Source organism: Andrographis paniculata, unplaced genomic scaffold (genome assembly GCF_009805555.1).
Source record: "Andrographis paniculata isolate CXL003 unplaced genomic scaffold, ASM980555v1 Contig5END, whole genome shotgun sequence".
Taxonomy (NCBI): Eukaryota; Viridiplantae; Streptophyta; class Magnoliopsida; order Lamiales; family Acanthaceae; genus Andrographis; species Andrographis paniculata.
In genome coordinates this window covers 2,170,955-2,195,719 of record NW_026137595.1, presented here as the reverse complement: position 1 = coordinate 2,195,719, position 24,765 = coordinate 2,170,955, and the positions used below count along the sequence as shown (strand labels likewise).

The following is a 24,765-nucleotide window of genomic DNA, read 5'->3' as shown; positions in this document are numbered from 1 at the left end:
ATGCAAGAAATGTAATGAAACAGAACATTAAAATTACCCCAACAGAGATATCAAGCAAGCAATCAAGAACACTTTATTAATTCATGGCAAATTAATTGTTCATAAACTGTAAGCAATGCTATTAGAGCCGCCATTGAAATCTCACTAAAACAATGCGTGTCAAATGGAGTGAAGTTTGATCTCTCTCTCATCCTATACCAAAGAATTCATCGAATTGTTGTTGGTGTAAATCAACCAATACAAAAATTTTCAATAATTAAGAAGATCTTTAACTACAGGGCTTCGATAATTAAGAAGTACCGGTTTCTTCTTCCTTCTTGTTTTGCTCTTCCTCGATCAATTTCTTGTTCTTCTCAATGGCAGCGGCGACCTCCGCCGGCATGTACTTCTCGTCGTGCTTCGCGAGAACATCGGTGGCCATAAAATAGCAGTCCAGATTCCTCGCTTTCGCCATAACCCCCAATTTGTTGCTGTTCAAATTGGCCTCCTCTTTCTTCTTGATCTCCTCCACGACTGGACGGACGAATCCTTCGACGACGACTGAGTGACCCTCGCGGAAGAGATCGGGCAAACTTCCTTCGTACTTGACCAGGATATCCGTGAGCAAATCGGTGATGACGAAGTGGATCTCCTGGGAGTATGGGATCTCGGCGACGCTGTTCTCGAGGACGAGGCCTCCGAGGCGGAATCGAGATTTGGAAGGATTGGAATTGTACTTATCTAGGGCTTCGGTGGGGGTGACGTAGAAGACCAACTGATCCTGGAATTGGTAGAGGACGATGATGATGAAGCCGGCGACGCCGCTGAAGGTGAGAGCGTACGTCCAGAGGCGGCGTGATTGGAGCTGCCGGGCTCGGGCTCCGATGTCGGGCTTTTTGGCCCGGGTCGGCCGGAGGGGGCGGGTGGATAGAAAGCGGAGGCTGAAGGGAGAGGTATGAGAGATTGTGGAAGGAGAATCGGCAATCGGAGGGACGAGCAGTCGGGAATTGGCGGCGAACATTTGGCGGCGGCCGTGGAGATGGCGGAGGAGGCGCGAGGAGAATCTGGAAGCCATTGGAGGAATTGAATTTTGATTATTCGGAGCCGCGTAGAAAATTCTTCTTCCAGGGTTTATATGGTTTAGCAATGGTTTTTAAACCGGATTGTCCAAATGTCCGGTCCAGGTGTTTTTAACGAACCCGGTTCTCATCGTGAAGACCGATTCGAGTTGTCTGTCGGTTTTTGTATCATTATTTTAAAAGAAAAATCAGCGGTACATAAAATTACTATGTTCTGTATTAATAACTTATCCCATTTTTTATTTATTATTTTGGTTTTTTTATTTTATTTATAGCACGTTTAAATATAATATTAATATTTTTAAACTTTATAAAAAAACAAAACGTTTTGTGCCGTGCCGCCCACGGAGTGGACTGATGGATTATTTGGTATTTATATGAATAAAAATTTTTGATTAACAAAACTACTCTAAATATTTACCAAACAATTCAAAACAAACTGAAAAAAATATATATATATACATTAAAAAATTATTAAAATTAAATAAAATTATTTGCAAATATTTCAAATATTCGAACTCAAATATAATTCAAAATATAAAATTTAAAATATAATAATATAAATATATGACTATATTCACCGAAAAAATAATAAAAAATCTAAATCAAACCAAACAAATATCTATCGAACCGAATAAATACCATATCTCGATTAACCAAAAATTCGGGTCGGTTTAGTTCAATTAAGCAGTTCAGTTCGATTTATTTGGCGATGTCCTAGGAGCAACATCTCAATGCATATATATAAAATCCTTGATCACCTGAGGCTGAGATGATTGGTTCTTATTCTAATGGCATAGTTTCTTGTGTATATATAGCACAAGCATAAACTTAACAATTCTTAAGAGATTGACATTCATGTAGTTTCACAGTATACATAAACATCTCCACATCAAGAGATGGGAAGCTTCAAACCAAGTTCCCGGAATCAGTATCAGCATCAGCATCGGGAACCGGCACTTCATTCCTGCTCTTGCAGCTGCTACTCGTCGACTGGCTCTCCGCCATCCTCTACACCTTCAGTTGTCGGCTCAACGCTGGCATTAGCTTCCCCAGTCGGATGTTCTTCAGCATTGAAAATGGCGGCCTCACCAGGGGGGGCATCTTCTGCTTGTTCTTCAACGGGCGGGTTCCCAGATTCGTTACCGAACATATCCCCAAGCATCTGGGAGATGGTACTTGCAGCTACATGAGATGGTGCTGCTATGGAGTCTTCAGGATTAGGCTGCAGAGCTTCGTCAGGCGCATCCTGCTCAGCATTTGTATCTCCATCAGATTTATGATCGGGGGATTCTTGAGATCCTAATGTATCCATGGGAGCCTCAATGGAAGATTCAGTGATTGGAATAGAAACATCTGGTGGAATAATTTCTTTAACAGATCCATCGTCCCCAGGTAGCTCTGCAGTGTTTTCAGCCATAGGTTCGTCGTCAGTTGGAGTGGAGCTTTCAACAAGAGCATTCTCCTTTGTAGATTCTTTATCAGATGTGTCCAAGAGTGGCTCAGAGTCCATATCCATTGTGTCGGGTAAATCATCTGGAACAGACGAGCCGTCAACAGTTGGACACACAGCTTCTTTTGATGAAGTAGAAGCTTTAATTGAAGCATTTTCGATTGCATGTTCATCGGCAAGTTGACCAGATTCATTCTCACATATGTCCTCCCCGTGTACCTCGGAATTGTAAGGGCCCGAAGACCCTTCATTAGTTGGACATGCAACTTCATTTGATGGAATGGAAACTTCACCGGAAGCATTTTCCTCGACATGCTCATCGACAAGTTTACCAGATTCATTCTCGGATGTGTCCTTATGTAACTCTGAATCATCGGGTGCTACGGAGACTTCAGGAGCGGCCAGAGCATTTTCCTCTGCATGATCATCAGCAAGTTTACCAGATTCAGTCTCGGATGTGTCCCTATCCACTTCTAAATTATCAGGTGCTGAGGAGACCTCAAGAGTTGGAGATGCAACTCCAGGCACCAGAGTCGAAACTTCATCCATTATATTTTCCTCAGCATGATCAGTAGCAAGTTTACCAGATTCATTCTCAGATGTGTCCCTATCCACCTCTAGATCATCAGATGCAGCTCCAGTCACTGGAGTGGAATCTTCAATCGGGGCATTTTCCTCTGCATGATCATCAGAGGGTTTACCAGATTTATTCTCAGATGCCACTTCAGTCACTGGAGCCGGAACTTCAATCGGGGCATTTTCCTTTGCATGATCGTCACCAAGCTCATCAGATTCATTCATGCCTCCGCATACCTCTGAATTATTGGGTGCTAAACCACTCTCAAAAGTTGGACTTGCAACTTCAGTTACCATGGCAGAAACTTCAACTGTGGCATTTTCCTTTTCATGCTCTTCGGCAGATTCCCCAGATAGATTCTCAATTGTGTCCATATGCATCGCTGAGTCTGTATCCACTCTTCCTTCAGACAAACTATCCCTCGCAAGGGAGCCTTCATCAGTTTGAAACACAACTTCGGTTGCTAGAATGGGATCTTCAACAGGAGCATTTTCCTTCATAAAGAAAAGAGAGTATGAAATGAAATGGAAGATCTGACTCATTTGAACTTGAATTAAGCTAAAAAGTTGAATAAAATAGAAAGTTTGCTTCTATAGATTGGCTTACTCACATACTTCTAAAACCTAACTAGAATCACTAGCAAGCATATCAACTTCTTTAAAATGTAAATTATAAAAATTACTACTTATCAACATCCACAATGTTAGATCATTGAAAGTGAGTGCCAGCAACTTGATTTAGTTAATTTTAAATTATCTTAAGAGTATATGAGGAATTCTCTAACCATATACATTGATTACCAAACTCGTTATAGCCTGCACAAAGTTAACTAGAAATGCTGGGAGTCGTCATTGAAGAATATCACAAAGCAAAACAGAGAAAATTGCAAGAAAATTCTCAAAAGGATGGTCCACACCTCCTCCTAAAATTTTTGGATTTTTAATTGCAGAAATAAGTACCTCGGTAATTTGGTCCGGAATTTCCTCCATTAAAACAGAATCTCCCGAACAGAGCCCGATGTTTCCACATTCACCAGCAGTAAGTTGCTCAGATTCGCGATCACATTGATTCTCAGGTATCTCAGAGATGGGGTTAGCAACTCCAGCCACCAAACTATCAAGCGGCATCACTTCACCCATAGTAGGACATTCATCTGATTCAATCATTTCTTCAGCATTAGTTACTGGACACATGGATTCTGACTCCTTAACCACAGTTATGGGTTCAGGGAGGGATGCAGTTTCGGGAATAACCATTCCTGTCTCTTGGCTTGTGGTAATCATAGTTTCTTTGACAATCAATTCAGACAAAGTATTGGAAGGTGCTTCAACAGCGTCAGGAAGTGAACCAACAGAACTCCCTGCACCAAGGACTGAGTCAGATTCTATGCAACTGTGCTGTTTCTCCTCTGCAGATAGAACCCCAGACACGGGAGATGAAGTATTCAATGCTGGAGCCACCTCCAGAGTTGAGTTTATTGGCAAGTCAGCACACATGTTAGGTTGTGATGCAGGCACTTCAGTTTGGTGATCTTCACGCTCTCTCCCCTTCGTTTCTTGTTCATGTTTTGCAGGCTGAACATCAGACTCGGAAACTGAAAGCTCCAATGCAGGAACTAGCTCCTGAGTGGAATTTAAAGGCAAATTATCACTCAACTGATGTTGTGATGCAGGCTCTTCAGCCAAGTGATCTTCACTTCCTATCTCTTTTGAATCTTGTTCTTGAAGTTCCTCCACTTTGCCTACAATAACCTCACCATTTCCAGAACTAGGCAAGGAGGTGATGAAACAATCTTTTCTTTCTACTGTTGATTTTTTATCATCTTCTGAATCTTGTTTCTGTATCTCTTTCAGATCTGAACCCACAGCCAATTCTAAGGTTTCTGCACAGATACCTGCAAAACCAGCTTCATCAGGCTTTGAACCAAACCCTTTGTCCCCAGAATCTTGTTCAGTATTTTCTATTTCTGAAATCTCACTTGTTGCACCCTCTGCTAAGATAGCATCCAGATTAGGGCACTTAGAAGGCTCAGCAATATTGCGCCCTTCCGCTTCACCAGGAATATCAGACTTTCCACTATCACCAGATACAGTTATTAATTGCTCAGCCAATTCAGCCTCAACATTATCATTAGATTGATCATGGTGTTTGGCCATCTCAACTGGGCTTTCACTTGATGCTGGTAAAGGAAGTAAATCTGCAGGTCCTTGAACAGTTTCACTTTCAGATAACTTAGGGACAGAATCTAGAAGAACACCATCTGTGCCTTCCTTCGATGCATTATCTAACACAGAAGCTTCATCTTGATAAGGACTCTTGGCAGGTTCAAGGGAATCAGACTTGCCACTATCATCAGCAAGAGGCATTGATCCAGATTCATTTGCATCCTTCACAGCATCGCTATTTAAATCTTGGGATTTGTCTAACTCAACAGAATCTTTCTTGATTTGCAGTTGAGTTTTAGAATCTTCTGATCCATTATTGTTATCAATAGATACAACCCCAAGTGCACCCTTGTTAGTAGGTTCATTCTTATTATTGGATCCTTCACCTTCCTTTGCAGATTGAATCTCTAACGCTGTAGGTGTAGAACTCAATGTTCTAACTTCTGAATCCAATGCTGAAAAAGATGATGACTTGTCAGAAACATTAGATTTTGGTGCAAGGACTTTATCATCATCATCATCATCGCCTTTCCATTCATTTGCATCTTGTCCTGGAGGAGGATCTTCAAACTTCCTTTCATCAATATCAGTAACTCTAGAAGAGCCTGCAACCACATGTTTCATATCAATAGCTTATCCATCAACATACACACGTAAATTTTGTGCTAAGAGTATCCAGAGAGAGGAACATTTTGCAAGTGAATGAGCAAACAGTTGAAAGGAAATTATAAATTTAATTGTTATAAACTTCAGAACTTTTATATGGAAACATACATCTACGACAGAAAACATCAAGTGAGGAAAATTTCATATCTGTTACATGGTTGAATGAATTTATAAAAGTATAAACTTACATATGTAAGATGTGTCAGAGTGCTTCAGTAGTCTATGCTCTCAATGTTATTATGATAATTAAAATTTAGAAAGCACTGTCTAAATTGCATGAGTGTCCAGTAATATCATCATTGGCATTTTCCATACAACAAGTAATCATTTAACTCAACTATAATCCAAGAACTAAATTAAACTATCAACATAGACCCTAGAAAGCACATTATACTATGTCAGCACCGGCATTCCACTTATCTGCTAGCACTATCATCCTTCAACAAACATTTATTAAAACAGAACTCTCGTTCAGTGACAACAAAATTAAAAATAAATAAACAAGTAATTTAACCAAGAAAAATAATCTTTCAACACTTTCTATGGTACCAAACATGAATGTTAGTGATATAGTTGCACCGAGATAAGTGAAACTAATCCCCCTAACATTCTACTTACCCTAGAGTCGAGTTTGTGGCTTATTGTAGATAGAATATTACACAATTGCATATTTTTCAACTCCATAGAGCTACTCTTCATATTATTCAGCTTCTAATGCACCCAAATTTATTATACTTTTCTATCAGGAAATTCAATCAGTTACTTTTTATGCTAGTGATGAAATGATTTGATTCTAACAGTAAAAACTGCAAAAACTAAAAATAGGGAAATCAGCATTAAAATAATAATAATAATAATACTAAAAAATTATCGTGTATATAATTGAAAGAACAAAAGCCTACCTGCATGAGCTTGTTCAGCAGAAGGATCTGAAGCATTTTGAGCAGTGGTGTCCTGTCCTATAGAAACGCGGGGTTTCTTAAGTGGAGATTCAGTAATTTCAGGATCCAGGCTTGATACTGCACCAGGAACAAAGGATGCCACAGACTCTTGCTTCCTTCGCCTACGCAGAGGTGGCTCTTCATTAGGAATTCGCCCACGACCCCGTCCTCGTCCACGACCTCGGCCTCTGCCTGGCTTTGCCAGAGAAGGATCAGAAACTGACGGAGAAACAGCTACACCACAAAGTAATGCAGGTGCAGCTTGGGTACTCAAAGCAGGTATTGTCCCAGCATCTGCCTGGACAACATTGGGCACAGGCACAACAGCACCTAAGGCAGCACCAGACATAGCTGAAGTTCCAGCTGTGATTTCCTGTTGTGATCCAGCATCAACATTGCTCAGGACAGATGGTGTGGATAGTTCATTAGCAGGTGCAGCAATATTTGGTTCATTGCGAACTTCCTTAACAACATTGCTGCTAACTGAAACAGAATCAGAACTTGCAGCTACTGCAGAACTAGAGGCTAGCTCTCCTTGTGTTTCAGTTGGTGGTTTGTCAGTGGGTTGCAGTGAGGGAGATAATGGAGCATTTGTTAATATTGCAGTCTGCCTTTTGCCTCTTCGCCTGGAATTGGGACCTTCTCCACCTATTTGAGATTTTCGGCCTCGTCCTCTACCTCGCCCAGTTGATGGAGGGGACACAGCAGCTTGAGGAGTTGGAATCATTGGTGGAAATACATTTGGTTCAGGATTTGGAGCAATGGTTGACCCAGACACAGGAGCATCCTCAGTAGTACTATTAACATCAGTACCCGCCAAAGAATCAGGATCAGGCACCACAGGTGTAGTTTCAACCTTGGTGACCTCTTCAACCTTTACCGTTCCAGTTGGCACAGGAGAAGGAACTGGAGAAGAGGTTTCAACCACTCTCTTTGGACGACCCCGCCCCCGTTTCGAAGGTGGTGTAGCCTCCTTGTTGTGCAGCACTTGGGGACCCGCACTAGGCTGCTGGGGGTGTTGAGGCAAGGCTGGTTCCTGCATCTCCCCAATGACTGAGAGTGAGCTTTGACCAGCTACTGCCAATGTTTTTCCAGAAAATTCTTCCTTTATCATGGGAGAATCAGGAGACTCAACTTGGCACATTCTTTCAAATTCTTCTTCTGTCCATTGCTCTTCATAAGAGCGAACCTAAAAGGGTAAACAACAGAATTTCAACAAAGATTCATTGCACAATCCAGCAGTAAATTGGAAGATGGAATGGTGAATCACAGGCTACGATATTCAAACGGAAATATACCTCCCTAGCACGTTTGCCCCTGCCATATTGTTGCATATCAAGGCCTCCAAGAGAACCACCCTTTCTCTTCATCCCAGTGTTGGGTAATAAACCAGGAGCTGGTGCTTCCGTGATCTTCATTACCTCAATAAATGATTTCAAGTCATCATCTGTTAGAAGTCTTGAAGGTAATGGAGGTATTTGCTTGCATTTTTCTGGTCCTTTCCCACCCCACATATTTTGCCACGCAAGCTGCACAATTCGATAGAGATCTTTTAAAAACTTAAAGAAATAAACAGTTTCGAACATAACTAGAGGAAAAAAACAAAAGTACAACATATCTAGCATTTGGCACATACCATCTCATCTTCACGCCTCTGCTTGTCAACAGACTCGAATATATCAATTTCTGACTCACTGAATAGAAATTGAAATTACAATTTAATAAGACGAGACACTAATGTAAAATTGAAAATAATGAAATTAGTGAATTTGGATTAATGAAAAAGAAAAGAAAATGTGTGGTTTGCGGACACTGTGTATCCACCAACCAAAAAGAAACATGAGCAACAATTAGGCATTTCATTACACAGTAAAATTAGGGAAATATAGGGTGTGTTTGTTTGGGGGATTGGATTTTAAATAAACTATTCATCCTATTTTTTCCCCCAAAAATATCAAATCAAACACATATTTTTTATTTTTTATGTTATACTAAAAATCAATTTTGCATTCAAAACATCACATCAACACCTATTTATATCACATCATACAACTATTCAAATTCAAAATTTTTATTATTCAAAACCCAACTCAAGATCCAAACCCCCAAACAAACACACCCTCAATATATGCTACATGTCTAGGACACTTACATTGAAAATTTTTCAAAATGTTATTAAGAGTTGCGTTTTTTATACATCTGAGAATTCACTTTTCCAATTGATTAATTCACTATTCTTCCCAGCAGAAAATTTAGTATAAAAAAATAAAAGAGGTGATCAGAATCTAATGATCCTTTCGTAGCACTTGTCACATTCTAGACATTGAAAAACAGAAAGTGATAAGATAAAAACAAAAGAAGAGACTTAACAGATTCATATCTTGAGTTTGTTTAGCAAGAACTACGTGTAACATAGCACTCAAGAGGCAAAGCTTCTACATTTCAGGATCCAAGACCTCCAAATTTTTGTTGTTGTAACATTGGCTCCGCTAACTCATAAAGGTTCATAAACTGATTCAGTAGGTCTAAAATATTACACATAAATGAATCAGAATATCATATCAGAGCTCTTTCTTTCAGAGCCCTCCTAATTTATTGGAAACTTGAACTGCCTCACTAGTGAATCATTAAATTACGTTGCAATGCTATAGCTAGATCCACATATCTAAGTTGATTTTAAGAAACATCAATACCCCTATTCTGCCAATATATCCAGTACATTCATGAGAGTTAACTGTTCAATAACATTAGACACCATAACATAGAATTCCCCACAAAATAAATGAATAAATTAACAAAAATAACAAGTACCTGCGAGCTATAATGTCATTTAGAGAATCATCATCTAGAACAGGTGCAACTTCCTCTTTCTTGCACTCCCTCAGGAGTGACTCCAAGTATTCTCTTCGATCTTCCGCACTAGTGAACATTGAAAAATTATATTCAGCACAAGTGTAACAAAATACCAGATCACTGATTGTTTTCACCATTGCATACCTCGTATTATTGTCAAAAAACCCTGCGGTTATACTCTGATTGGCAACCCCAAGTTTGTGTTCAGCAGAGGCTCTGACTTGTTCCTCCACAGTTTGAACCTGGCAAACAGTGAAACGATTATGTCCAAAATGATTGAAGAACTCTTATTCAAGTTGTACAAATTATAAAACAAATCCAAACCAGTCTAATTTAGGCATCAGTTCATGCTATTCTGTGTGACTGGAAGATTGTTTTATTACTCACCACTATCATATTGATACAGAGGAATACTAGAGAGAATGGCCATGACTGGACACTCATGAATTCATAAAAGGCTTTCAACATATATCATGCTATCGGTTTTTTTTTTTTTTTTTTTGGGTAATAAACAAGCAATTAAAATGTATCAACAAAGGATATTTAATAGACTTGAATCAATAGAAATACATCCAACATCAACTATATCATACAGAAGTCTCATTCCAGCAACATGACACAAAAACTAAAAAAAATAAAGGTCAAAGTAAAAATACAAAGATGGCAACTACTATTCCATAAGGAATGCCTTCCATCACTTTTTGGTCTGAAATATATATTTTGTTCACTGCAATATATAGATCTTTGGTTTTCATTATCAATCTTTAAAAGTAAACTTCAGAGAGGGTTACTTTCTTGTTTATGTCAACCAACACAGACATTAAAGATAGGAGCAGATACAAACACCACAAATTAACATTGAAAAGTCCCATCACCACATAATGGATATATTAACAAGATAACAAAATAAAAATCAGTTTAGGATAGTTTCTTAATAATAGCAGAATACAAAGTAAAAGGAGTATGTCAGGATACTGAGAACAGAAATGTACAGTTTCTAAGCGAAGAACAAGCACATCCTTCTTCTGTCCAATCCTATGAGCTCTAGCCTGTGCTTGCAGATCCACCTAAAATATCAACGATTTTCAAAATAAGATCACATGAGAGTTCACTAGATTCACAATTTATTGAGAAGAATGCTGCAGGAATATTGCCTGGGGGTTCCAATCCGTATCAAAAATAATCACGGTATCAGCAGCTTGGAGGTTCACACCTACACCTCCAGCTCGAATACTAGAAGACAAATTGTCAAGGGTTAAGGCAGAAATTCAGTGTAAAAAAGATATAAATAAAAATTCAACAATATATTGTGTTATAAGGAAGGATCAACTCTCACTTTAAAAATAATGGCATTATATGGCATACAAATACTATGACATGTTTAGAGTTGGCAAAAACTAACACAACACGATAACTCGACACAGAAATAACTGGGTTTAGGTCAAGAGTTTCAACCCGATTATATATATATAGGTTGACACAAACCCGACACGATAATAAACGGTCGGATTAGAGTTGAAGCTCTCAACTCGAACCCGACACAACAACCCGATTATAATATATTTATTGTATATGTAAAACAAATCTAATTGATAGTTAGCCCACATTAATTTAAATTAAATGTAATTTTAAATAATTCAACCTAATTTTCTATACACATTATACTAGAACCAACAAAAGCTATCATAACACGACAATCCGACAAAAAATAACTATATTTGAATCAAGATTTCGACCCAATTATGTATGGGGGTCCACGCGAACCCGACACAATAATAAACAGGTTAACACGAACCCGACGCAATAATAAACGGATTAACACAACCCCGATAAACGAGTTAGGTTAGGATTGAGTGACTTAACTCGTTTAAAGCATTCAACCAAAACGAACCCAACACAAATAGACTCATTCCCAACTCTAGTCATGTTATAAGGACACAAGTAGCAATATACGGGATAAATATTGTGATGGACACTACAGCATCTAAGATATGGATAGTTCACCCTTCCAATTTTGACAACAAAGTCCCTTAAATTGTATCAGCTGTACTCCGTCTACCCCATGAAAGTGAAATGTAGTGTGCCATCTCGTCTCGCATGTGAGATTACTTTTGTTGAGATCAGAGCTTGATGAGCATTACTATAAGAGCAGAAAATGGCATTAAAGTTCCAAATACCTGAGTAGAAATATAAAATATGGAGAACCAGGTTGATTGAACCGTTCAATGAGAGCACCACGATCGCCACCAGATGTATGTCCATCTAATCGGAGGTATCGATATTGTTTCCAAATTAGATAGTCCTCCATAACATCAAGTAGTCTGGTCATTGTTGAGAAGAGAAGTACCTGAAAAACAAAAACAAAGCTTGTGAATGATGTCCAAAATATAGAAATATCCAAATTACAGCCAAAAAGATGAGAAATTTGATCGATATTTTGGAGACAAACAAAAAAGCACCATGCAGACATATCCCAATGACAGCAATTAAAATGAAGATAACTAGCTGCGGCAGTCAAAACATGAAAGTTCAATACCCACAGAAATGGCAGGAAAACTGAAGTGAAGTTAAGGGAAGGCATCAAGTAGAGCAAAACGAAATACAACTGATAAGTTATTTTGTCAATATTGTAGAGAACATCTAGAAACCACCATTTCATTCCCCTATCTTTCTTTAAGTCGCTATCACAAACTTGAAGAAGAAAGAAAACACACTGCTAAAATAGACTTTACAACGATGTAAGCCTTAAAACACCATGAACTCTTTCTTACATGCATGCACAGGCATACATGTAGAGAAACCCATAATTGCAATGACACATTAGAATTAAAATAAGATTAACAGTAAGATAAAAATCTAACAGGAAATGGTAAACCTAATAACTACAGTGCTAATAAAGAAGACAACAAACAATTATTGAACATATATTTTTCAACCCAGAGCAAATAAACTACACTCCCAAATACATAGGAGATCTGAACAAAATGCAATAGTGATAATTATTGAAGTTCTAACCATTGAACAGCTTGATCAGATTCCTCAAGTATCACCAATGCAAATAACAAGAACAACACAACTTGATACAAAAACATAAAATATGATTGTAATAAGAACGTATAAAGCTAGGGGTAGGGAAGAACATCATACCCGATGATCAGTTGCCTTCAGTTTGGGTAACAATCTATCCAACATCTCAAGCTTCCCACAGAGTCTCACAATATTGGGAAGATAATGCTTTGGAATCAAGTCATGAACCTAATCAAAACAAACCACATTCCAGTACATCAGCATTCCTAATCAACACCATCCGCATGATGTATTATAATTGAACTTATAATGAAACTTATTACGATTTAAAAGCAGGATAAAAGCAACTATGAAGTAAAACTTCTACACTGCACTTAATTAGAAAGAAGCATAGAAGGAATGATAGATTGAAAGTAACTAAATAATAGAAAATTTTACCAAATTCCTGCTTCAAATGATTCAATAAGCAGAAAGTAATAACCAAAAAGACATAAATACCTCATCGACATGAAGTTGACTGAGATATGGATGGTTACATATATTGCGTAGTTCCATCACGGAGTTATGTACTGACCTAGCCTGTGAAGTTGCACATGAAATGGAAGAAGAAAGGTGAATAACCACAGTAAGCATATAATTCAAGGTATAGCTCTTAGTATAAGAGATGAGTACAAGCTAAAGCTCAACACACCATACTCTGCATGAGAGTGCTACATACAGGAAAATATTAACATATGCATACACAAACTCACCAACAAGGGTTAGACCAAACTATTGTAAATGCAGTATGGCAGAACATGTATGGTACCATTTGGTTGCTTGTACAGCAGAACATACATAAACACAGATATATGCTGAAAAATGTAAGGCAGAGATAAATCTAAAAATTACAACATAAAGACCTTTGAAGTTCCAATAGCACCAAGGTTGGCTTCAACACGCCCCATCAACAGCTTCTGATATGCAGAAGCCTCACATCTAATAAGTCTCTCTATCTTTTCAGGCAACTCATTTTCAACCTGGCATATCATATGAATTTATGAGGGGATTAGGACAAGCATATTTTGATATCAGATCATAAGTAATCTCAACCAAAATTTAACATCATTCAACCTGGCAACGAATAGCAGTAGACAGAAGTATGTTGATTTCATTATCAAACTTTACTTAAAATAGAAAATGCAGTGCTATATTTTTCAGGCTCACAATCCGCACAAAATTAAAAAAGCAATCCAAACACTTTCCAAAAGAACTAACTTACTGATCAAGTTGTTACATTAATAAGATCATATAAATTGTATATGAAAATAAATAGAAACAATCTTCCAATATGGATTTTATTCCACCCATGTAGCATGTACGCCCAGAACAGTCCTCTGACTAATTCATGGGTAATTATAATCTCCTTGAAGGATTAGACAAAAGTTATGTATGGAAATAACAATTTTGTATTTAATAGATCATTCTACACCATCACACTCTCTCTCTTGTCATAGTTATAGTACCTTGTGTTTCAATCTTCGCAGTACAAATGGTCGTAGAACTTGGTGAAGACGATTTATAATCAAAAGATTCTCCTCTTCAGATAGTAAAGCCTGGTCATATTTCATATTTAAGTTAAAATGAGTGAGTTACTAAGAAGGAAAACAAGACTTATCTCATTTGTAAGGGACACTTCATAACTCACTTCATCTGGCGAATTGTCACCATTACTCTCAAAAGGTTTATTGAACCATTGAGAGAAGTCGTCAGATGAGTTAAAGATATTTGGCAACAAGAAGTTAAGCAGTGCCCATAGCTCCTCAAGATTGTTCTGTCAAACATCAAAAAGAGAGAAGAAAATGGAAAACCACAATACGTGGTTAATGATGGTACTCAAAATCATTCTAAGAACAAAGTTAAATATGCAAGCAACAAATGTTCAAGTTTGGTAAGAAGCAGAAGTAGTGCAAAAGCTGATTAATTAGCAAATATGAGACCTGCAAAGGAGTTCCGGTCAAAAGCAATCTATGATTGCTTCGGTAATGTTTCAAATCAGCATTGAGCTTGCAGGAAGCATTCTTAATACGATGACCTTCATCAATAATGATATAATGCCACTGTATTTTACATAGCTTTGGCCGATCATGCTTGTTCATCAAATACTCATATGTTGTCAGAAGAACATTGAATTTCTGATGAACAATTTGCTCCCTGTAATAATGATCCACCCATAAATTGCACAAACTTTACAGCAACAAATGGAATTAAAAGATCAGCAGCAAAATCAGCAGGGTTTACTTGAACAGCTTTCGGCGTTCCTCTGGGGGGCCAGAATACACAATTCTGTGTATAGTAGGTGCCCAAAAATTGATTTCTGATTCCCATCCAGGTAGAACAGAAGATGGTACAACCACAAGAAATGGCCCTCTATCATTCTTTGTTTCCATTAAGTAACAGATTAGAGAAATGACCTAAAAGAGAATAGACCAAATAAAATTGTGCAAAAACCATAAGCTGATGTGATGAGCATAATCAAGCAATTATAATCTTCAGGTTAAATTATCATACCTGAACAGTTTTACCCAAGCCCATTTCATCTGCTAGTATGCCATTCAAATGATTATTGTAAAGTGAAACCAGCCACCTTAGCCCATTCATTTGATACCTTCATAAACCACAATATGGAATGTTCATAATGCAAGGAAAAGTAGAATGCTCATGCAATTGATATTGTACGTATACTGAATTGATGATAAAGTCTTCACTAAATGATCATCATCTAGAAAGCAGGCAAATCCACAAATTCCAAGAAATGGACAAGACAAAACAGGGATAAGAAGCATCACTCACTCTCTCAGTTTTCCACCTACAAGGCAGTTTGGCTGATCAATAATATTCTCTTTTACACTGCAGAAAGAAGTAACAATCCAATGAGTAAATACAAAACATGAGCCAACAGACAACAATTCAATGAAAGATAAACAAGAACTAAAAGTCAAACAAAAACTGATTGTGAACTTGAATCAACATTAATGCATTTTTTGCACTAGTAATACATACACAGTATATATATATGGAAATAAAATAAAATAAAAAACTGGATTACCTATGTGCCATCTTGTAGTACTTCTCATTGCTTTCCAAATAATGCTGGAGAACAGAAGATGTGCGACAAGCTAAGAAAGCAATTCTACAATCCATCCAACTGCTTAATTAAAAGATAGCTTAAAGATAATATTTTAACATAAAAATAAACCTTGGCTTGATCTTTGTCATCGTCGTGCTCAACAGCAACTTCACTTTCCTCAACAAAACCACCCTCATTCTCCTCCATCTCTTTCTCAAATTGTCTTGCCATTGACTTAGCATCCTTTAGTTTGGACCCAAGCTTTTGGAGATATTTTTCAGTTTCTTTCAGCAGTTGCTTAACACGGTCTGATTTTGCATCCTAGAGGAATATTGGAATATCTATCAAAACATGAAACCAGCATTAAATTTCATGAATTGAGTCTATGTAGGCTCAACTTACCTTAACCATGCGTAAATACCCTTCAACATCGTTAATTTTTAACAAATTAATCTTCTCACGCTGAATCCTGTCTATCTTCTCACGATGAAACCTTTCCTTTCTTTTGTGGAACTCTCTTACATGTCTATTGAATCCTCTCCAGCGCTCTCTCTTCACTTTAAATCCATCTTCCAATCTTTCTCTGATGTGTCATGAAAAGTCATCACGTTATTTGTTAATTAATAAAGGTAATACCAGATAAAAGGAAAAGCAAGCAACTTATGCAAACTTCTTCGGAAGAGAGGAGGTGTAAACAAACTACCTGTGAACTTCTATCTCACTAAAGAAGTCCTTCTGTCTTTCTTTAATTCTCTTTTGCCGCTCCTCCTTCATTTTCTGCTCATATCTTTCAATTTGTTTTGATCTCCTCCCGATTCTATGCTTCTTAATTGACTTTAATCTGTCCATTTCACTGGCTATCGGTTTAAAGAAATCATTTAAGATATCACTGCACCAAAATATTTGAACAGTCAGAATAAAAATTGATAAATACTGAAAGTCATGCAACAATCAAGGGAACCCAATCTGAAGGCCAGAAAGATATATATAACCTCCGAAGTCGTCTCTGCAACTCCAACAACTGAAGCTTTTTTAATTCAATTACACTTTTAGTTTTTGCAGAAAGATCTTCGGAAGAGCTTACAATACCCTACAATACAATGCAAAGAAAACACCACCACTTAAAGAAGAGCTTACAATTTCCTACAATACAATGCAAAGAAATCAACACAACCACTTAAAGAAGAGGCCAAAGTCAATTGGGAACTGTAGCATAAAGCAAGCACACGCTGAAAACAGTGGTGTAAGAGCAAAAGGGAGAGAATTACAAAAGGTTGATAAATAAACTAACATGCGAGCTTCAGCCATTAATCAAATGATGTAACATAGCATAGAGATTTAAAAAAAAAAGGAAACTTGGATGTAAAAATTATGAAATGTTTAAACTGTACTTTGTTTGAACAAAAAATATCACAATTGTTGTGTTGCTGCATAAAAGTCAAGTTCAACTAACAAAAGTCCACCTGATATGCAAAAGAACTCGTAAAGATACTTCCCTAACATTGAACACCTGCCCTATAACAATTGTGTGTTACTGCATAAAAGTCAAGTTCAACTAACAAAAGTCCACCTGATATGCTAAAGAACTCGTAGGATGTGTTCTTTTATCACACATTACTAAATTGTACTATTTATCAAAAAAATCTCCCCAAAAAACATCAATCGAACATATACTTCCATTTTTTATAACATACTAAAAATCAATTTTAAATTCAAAACATCAAATCAATACTTATTTATATCACATCATACAACTATTCAAATTCAAAATTATTACTATTCAAATCTCAAACCAAAATCCAACCCCCGAAACAAACACACCCGTAAAGACACTTCCCCAAAGTTGAACAATGAACACCTGCCCTATAACATCAATTCTACCAACCTTCAGCTTCTCAGAGGAAGTAGTAATTTTTTGTTGAGTTTTCCGCTGTTTTTGAGCCCAATTCCGGTCAGTAACAGCTTTTCTCTTCTGTCGGTCCAAGATCCATCTTTCTACAGTAGAATGCTTAGGAGAAGGTTGTATGTCAGTAGATATCAAAGCATAGCCATCTTCCAGTTCTGTGCCTAACAATGAAAACACATTTAGAGTTTCAGTCTAATAGCAGGAGAAGAAACACCAATTTATACATTTCAAACCCAAAATCAATAGAACATTGATCATGACTCTCAAGCAAAACCAAACAACCATTGCATACCTGGCAAAACATTTTTTAGCAATGTATTAGAATCCTTCATTGCTATTGTTGGGTAATTTTGGCTACCTATTCCTGGGACAGGCTTCCACTGATCTTTCAATGGAAAGTTTGACAATCCCTTAACAGATTGTAACCTTCCTATAGCATTGGAATCACCATGACTCTGTGCCTGACTTGGCATATCATCCTTTCTGTGTAGCATTGTTTCAAGTGTAACAAAATTTGAAGGTAATGATGCCTTAGGGTTATCATTTGCAATACCACTTCCAGTGCCACCGCTCGCCTCAAGTTTTGGTTGTGAAGCTGCAGATGCTGAATTAGTGAGCTGGTGGTTGTTCCCATCTTCATGATTACGGTTAAATACTTCTCTAGTGCTTGAATCTTGTGGTTCCCTTCTAACAGATTCGTGAAACTCTATACCCTGCTGTGTTAGAATTTCAGCATCTGTTTTCCATATTGTTGGTAATTTTTTCTTGTCATGTTCAGTGTCAGCTTGGATAGAAGGCTGGCCAACCCTCTCATCTGTCATCTTGGCAAGATCAACTTCTTTAGAGGAACCAGAGTCCAAGATTGGCGGGTGAGCCTTACTGCTTGGGTCATGAACAAATTGCTCCCTGGCTTTCTGATCAGTAAGATCTTTGCGAGCTCCATCTGCAGAAAGCAAAGTTACTAGCCAATTTCAACGAGTAATGACCAGAAAAATATAATAAAATATATACCTTCTTTGGTGTAAATGTTTCCGAGTGCAATCTCAAGATGGAGTTTCTTGGGCATCAAGCCATTTCTGCACATGAAAAGCAGCATTATTGTCAAGAGAAAGTTGCTGCAGATAATTCTGGTGATGGAAAAACATAACATGATATAATATCTACCACCTGAAAGCCAGAAACACAAGGCACTGTGCTCTGAGCTGTTTCAATTGTTGTTCCTTGAAAGGAAGGTTTGTAGCAGCAGATGCTTGAGAAACAGGAGATTTGCCGGTATCCCTAGAAGCAGTAGTTCTAAGCACGTTTGCCTCAGAGTGGTTGCTTGTAAAGCCACTCTATCAAGATAAAGCCACAAATGAAAACTCAGTAATAAATTAAAGAATTGCTTTGCATGAGAGTGGTAAAAGATGGTCTGTTTCTTTTCAGTTTCTACGCTTATTTTTACTATTTGGACCCTATCGTTTTCCCGAAAAAATACACTTTTTCTTCTCACAAAACATCACATCAAATATTATTTTAATAAAAAAAACCCAATCCTCCAAACCGAATCCAGGCTGAAAAGAAACAGACCCCAAATCCTACAATGCACAAAAACTCAGTAAAATAGTTGAGTTTAAAAAATTATTTTGCCAGTACCTTATTTCCATTAGCAGCCATACTAGGTCCTCCATGATCCATTGACTTCCCAGCTATACTTTTGCCTGCAGAATGATCGCCCGAAGGAACAGAAGAATATACTTCCATGTTTCTCTCCTTCTGAGGTTTTGCAGCAAAACCATGCCCATCAAAGGAAGAAGTAGCATACTGCATCCTATTTGCTGATTCAGCAGATAAGTAAGATCCCGGAGCACCTGATGAAGCCCCATGAACCTTAACTGAACCACCTGAAACAATTGTTCCACAATCCACATCACCAAAAAAATCCACTGCACGCAATGAAGCTATCCAGTTAAAGGAAGATCCAAATTTACAAGGAAATGTTAAAAAGTAGAATGTTTCTCCTGACGAAATAGATAAAGCCATGTGGGATAATATGGTTCTGACCTATGATAGTTTGTGCAGTATGTGTTCCTTCCAACAGTAGCTTTTCAAGAAATAATATTACACGAGGCATAAACAAGTAATTGCAGAAACGTGTGCACAATGTGCAAGCAAGACTACATCTAGTCATTACAATAGGATTTGTGTTTTTATTTGTATAACCTACAAAGGCATAGTTAAAAGAGCTCCACAGAGAAAATATAATGGCTACTCAGGAATTATGAAGGAAAAGAGAGGAAAATACTTCCCATCCAAATTGAGCAACAAGGCTTCTATGAGTAGTGAAAGAAGAAGTTTTTATTCCAAACCCTTTCTTTTCGAATCTTATTTTATCACTTCTTTCCGTCCAAGCCATAAAGAAAAATGAGAGGAAAGGCTACATGCATTCAGGTAACAGGATAAAATTTAGCTACTTCATCACAATTGAGCCCTAAAAAACGCTATGACCTTTCAATTTTTCACCTATAGTTAGCCTTGGCATGCCTGATTTTTCTACAATGTTCACCTTTTGTAACTGTCTTGCAATACTCAGATTCGCCGCAGTTGTAAAAAATCAACAGTTTTTCCATTTATGAATTATCATGTAGTCCGGAGCTCAAACTAACTATTAGAAAGGTTGATTAAAATTAAAACCGAGTGATAGTGACTTGCCACTTACCACTTATGTGTGCTGTAGACCCTTGATACAAGTCATGCCCCCCACTTCCTGCACCAGTATGTACCCTGGCATATGTCTCAGGAGTTCCCATCTCATTTCCTGAAAAGCTGGATTTGGAGTCTTTCGCAGCTCCAATCCTCTGAGAAGAGCCTGCATCAAATTGAATTAAGCACAATTTTTTTCCAACAGCATTACAAAACAAACCAAGCTCTATCTAGATGTTCAAATATATTCCAGATGTTGCCGAAGAGGTAAAGATCAATTATTGTACCAGGTACTTGTGAAGATGCAGAATCTGCAATTTGTGATCCAGCAGCCAAAGGAAGGCGGGACGACATCAGATTTTCAATGTCAAGATTGTGTTCTTTGATAACAGTTTCCATGGCCCTTCATAATATCAGAATAAAGAAAATTAATAATAGTTGATATCATAATAGCAATAACAAAAGCATCTAAAAAATAAAAAGGAATACCTTGATCGAATGGCTTGTTGTAAAGTCGACAAAACAAAGCATTGAAATTAATTTTCAATTTTAAAGAAATTTACAATGTACATAATAATATTAATTAAGTATCATTTCAATTATAGTAAACTCTAATGTCCTTTAACTTGTTATTATAGTGATTATATAATTTGATAAAGAAGAGAAAAGGATTTGAGAAGAAGTGAATGAAACAGAAGTTTGGTTTGAATCAAACTTGGTAATTGTAAAATGATTAATATTCACCCACGGTATTACTGTAAAGGTCTTTGCTATAATAGGTTATGTGGACACATTTTTGAGCATGTGAAGAAATGGATGAATTTGAAATCAAATGGAAGGAGAAAAGATACAGATAATATGAATAAAGTTTGTTCTGCAATTTATACTCAAAAAGAACAAGGATAGAATTGAATAAAATATGAAATTACTCCTTCGTACGTGTGGTAGTATGTTTAATGATTACGCAAATTATACGCGTAGGTTTAATGATTAGACAGCAGAATCAACAAATTATTAACCTGAGATATTACTGTTTTGATTCCTAGGTACAGTCAAGCATCAAATAGTTGTTTACTATGGAAACAGCAATTCCTTATTGCACCATTTGCAAATATAAACAGCACAGATACGAATGTAAAAAGAACAAAACTGTAGCACATCTAAATGACAAGTAGGACTTATAGTAATAAATGTTAGGTAATGCACACGTGTATTAGCATATACACCTACCTTCTGTTATAATAATAATAATAATAACAATAATAATAATAGCAAATCCATGTAATAAACTGTTTAAGTCATTTAAACATATACATTGTTTAAGATAGACAATTAATGGTTACAAAACTTAACTAAACTTTACATTGATAGTCATTATTTGTAAGTCTGGTTATTGGATTATGTGATCATAATATCTGTTCACACCAGTAATACACCTAGAATATATTGCATAACATATATAATTATTTCTACAAAATATTGTTTTAATACTTTACATTATAACTGTACATATACATCATTGTACCATAATGGTCTCTGGCGTGCTCAATGGCTGATTTTATTAAATATATACAATTGAGTTACTCTTGGCAACTTTATTTATACATGAATATATTTTATTTGTTATAGGATTCAGCACAAGTTTCGATGTCAATGTGTTGCAACACACCTCACAACACATCATACACCCTTTGATAACTTTGGATTATGTCGTAGCTTAGGTATGTACATCTGTATCTGTGGATGCATACAATATATTAATATATTGTACACATATAGATTCTATAAATATTACAAATAAAATATGGCACAAGTTGGTAACAAATATACACAATTTTAATATCAAATGAACTCGCCCAAAATGCAACCATGTTCTTGATTTTGATGTTTAATATAATAATATATGATGTTTTTCATATAAATCTAATAAATTTAATTTAAGATCATGAGAAGTAGTCAATCTGTAATCCATTCAAAATACAGAGTTATTTTAAGGACCAGATATTCGTTAAAAAACGGGTAGGTTTCCATCTTATTAATTATGTCAATGGTAGGACCAAAATGATGAAAAGACCATTTGCAACCCAATTCAGGATATAATACCATGACATTTTGAACCCCTCTTTTATCTTCCAACAATAAAGTGAGTAAATGTTGATTTGGACAATCAATCCAAAGTATTTAATGGATTAATCAAATAGATGTACGCTAGCCAACAAAATGTTTGGCTCATTTACCTTGATATGACTTGGTAAGGCATTGAATTTTCTTTTCCACTAGATCTCATATGTTGCAAAATCTGTCCACCCCATAAAATAGCACCAAACTATGAGATACATATAAACTTTAAAGATAAAAACCAACATAGAAGATACTAGAAAAGATATAAAATACATACCACGTAAAGCTTTGTGGCTAATTTAGTAGGCTCGTCTTTGGATTCCTGGATAAGTTTATGCAGAAACTTCGCAGCTTCCAGTTCAACATTCTGCGGATTTGCCATGCTACCTACGTTCCAACTTATATCAGCAATAACATAGAAACATTAAGAACAAAAAGGGTCCAGTCTTTGGATCCAATTAGGAAGAAGAAAAAATAAACTATCTTCATTATATGAAGAATCAGTTAGTATAAAAAAAACATTTTCAAGTTCAATTGATGCAGAAATAAAGACATCTGTACAGGTTTTCTCATTTCTTTAGGTTAATACTCCTTTGCCCGTATTCTGTTTCCCTCTTTGTTTCTTCTTCTTGTATTTCTATGGAAAAATTGAGGCTAAAACCTGTATGTTAACCAGCGTGATATGAAAAGTGATTGAAAAAAATGATCTTTCACCGAGAGACTCTGCATTGACGAAACATATAAAACTTGAGATCAATTCCATTTCAATATTTGGATTCAGAATCTTTAACTAAATAAATTATTGCTTCTGTCTGCCAAACAATAACACGTTACTCCACCAGAACATAAAAGCACCAATTATCCTACAAGTATACAACATCATATATTCATATGTGCTTCTGTCGCATAATCACTCTCAGAAACGGCATATACAATTGACCTAAGTGCCGTTGTGATATTTGATCAATCCAATCGAACAGCAGAACTGGAATTCCACTAACCCTAAGTGTTACACAATTGTCTCGACCTTCAAATAAAAACTATAAACATCCCTAGCGAGATTAGGGTTACTGGAAAATTACCTGGCCGAGGCCCGCAGTATGAAATGAATCCTAAGAATGCCGCTACATCAATGAAAGTGCTGCTTCTTGGCGTAATTCTCTCGAAATGAGGCGGTGAGTTGGGAAGACGTAAAGCCCTAGCTGGTTCGCTGGTCGTCTCTGTTTCCTCGAAGAACCTTTTGGTTCTTGGAACCTTGTTCTTCCTCTTATATATGTCGCGTCGAATAACGCGGACTCGGAATACCTGACAACACGTTTTTAAAAATCGTCACTCAAAGCTCTTTCATAGTAAGCAAAACCGTAGGAAATTAACCGGGCACTATCACTTTCACAGTGTGAAGAAAACTATTAAACTATGCCGTGAATATTATTAAATGAATAAATACACTCGCTTTGTCCCAATTCCAGAAAGACCGGGGGTGTGTTTGTTTATGAAAATAGTTTGAAATTTTTTATATTTAAATATAAAGAGTCGTATATAATTTATCATTTATAAAAATATAAAATATAAAAATATAAAAATATTTAAATATTTAAATAGTTCGTATACAAAATATAAAAATATTCTGTTTGTCATTTATCTATGTGTCTATTTACTTTATGTATATAATTTTAAAAAGATTAAATATTATGTATAAAGTAGAAAAGATTAAAATAATACTTCATCCCTCCCAAAAGCAAATATTCATTTATTTTTAGTATGAATAAAGTATAAATGATTAAAATAACTTTAGTATGTGTAATGGCATTTGTGTAATATATTGTAAGTTGTAAGGGTATTTGTAATGTTAAGTAGATAGTACAGTTACTAAAAAAGAAAATGAATATTTTGTTATGAGACGGACTAAAATGGAAAATTGATACTTTGTTATGGGACATAGGGAGTATTAGTATTGTGGATATAAATATAATGTCATTTGTGTAAATATATTATAGATTGTAAGGTTATTTTTAATTTTAGTAAAAAATAAAGTTACTAAAAAGAAAAATTGATATTTACCAATAGAAAATTGGATAAATTGTTAATAGGCGGATGAGAGATAATATTTATGTATATTAAGTATAAAGAATCGTATATAAATTTAAAAATAATACATATGTGTGATGTATATTAACTTTTTTTGGGACAATTGTGTATGAAAAAAA

The 24,765-nt window shown here is 36.3% G+C and overlaps 2 protein-coding genes across 4 annotated transcripts; both read right to left on the bottom strand.

The window, feature by feature from the left end:
- Nucleotides 1–164: 164 nt before the first annotated feature.
- Nucleotides 165–1,100, bottom strand: LOC127258667 (cytochrome c-type biogenesis protein CcmE homolog, mitochondrial). The gene is made up of 2 exons (XM_051285596.1): nucleotides 301–1,100; nucleotides 165–192 (listed from the first exon to the last, which is right to left on the bottom strand). The coding sequence occupies exons 1-2, from the start codon at nucleotides 1,052–1,054 to the stop codon at nucleotides 188–190; spliced, it is 759 nt and encodes a 252-aa protein (XP_051141553.1). The 5' UTR covers nucleotides 1,055–1,100; the 3' UTR covers nucleotides 165–187.
- Nucleotides 1,101–1,683: 583 nt separating this feature from the next.
- On the bottom strand, nucleotides 1,684–23,803 carry LOC127258940 (chromatin structure-remodeling complex protein SYD). Of its 3 annotated transcripts, none has more exons than XM_051286026.1 (35): nucleotides 23,641–23,803; nucleotides 23,120–23,281; nucleotides 22,836–22,945; nucleotides 22,675–22,736; nucleotides 20,725–20,840; nucleotides 20,454–20,603; nucleotides 19,391–19,638; nucleotides 18,923–19,089; nucleotides 18,767–18,831; nucleotides 18,048–18,698; nucleotides 17,735–17,916; nucleotides 16,842–16,939; nucleotides 16,553–16,738; nucleotides 16,252–16,432; nucleotides 15,979–16,170; nucleotides 15,829–15,872; nucleotides 15,573–15,629; nucleotides 15,291–15,387; nucleotides 15,021–15,193; nucleotides 14,720–14,933; nucleotides 14,428–14,553; nucleotides 14,246–14,335; nucleotides 13,643–13,759; nucleotides 13,239–13,319; nucleotides 12,861–12,968; nucleotides 11,891–12,060; nucleotides 10,868–10,946; nucleotides 10,706–10,780; nucleotides 9,858–9,955; nucleotides 9,672–9,779; nucleotides 8,497–8,554; nucleotides 8,159–8,389; nucleotides 6,822–8,049; nucleotides 4,048–5,858; nucleotides 1,684–3,582 (listed from the first exon to the last, which is right to left on the bottom strand). In XM_051286026.1, exons 3-35 carry the CDS (start codon nucleotides 22,938–22,940, stop codon nucleotides 2,041–2,043), a joined length of 8,910 nt encoding a protein of 2,969 aa, XP_051141983.1. In that variant the 5' UTR covers nucleotides 22,941–22,945; nucleotides 23,120–23,281; nucleotides 23,641–23,803; the 3' UTR covers nucleotides 1,684–2,040. The 3 variants fall into 3 exon arrangements, with proteins under 3 accessions (XP_051141983.1, XP_051141984.1, XP_051141981.1); XM_051286027.1 differs by having other exon boundaries at nucleotides 23,120–23,219; XM_051286024.1 differs by lacking the exon at nucleotides 23,120–23,281.
- Nucleotides 23,804–24,765: the final 962 nt, after the last annotated feature.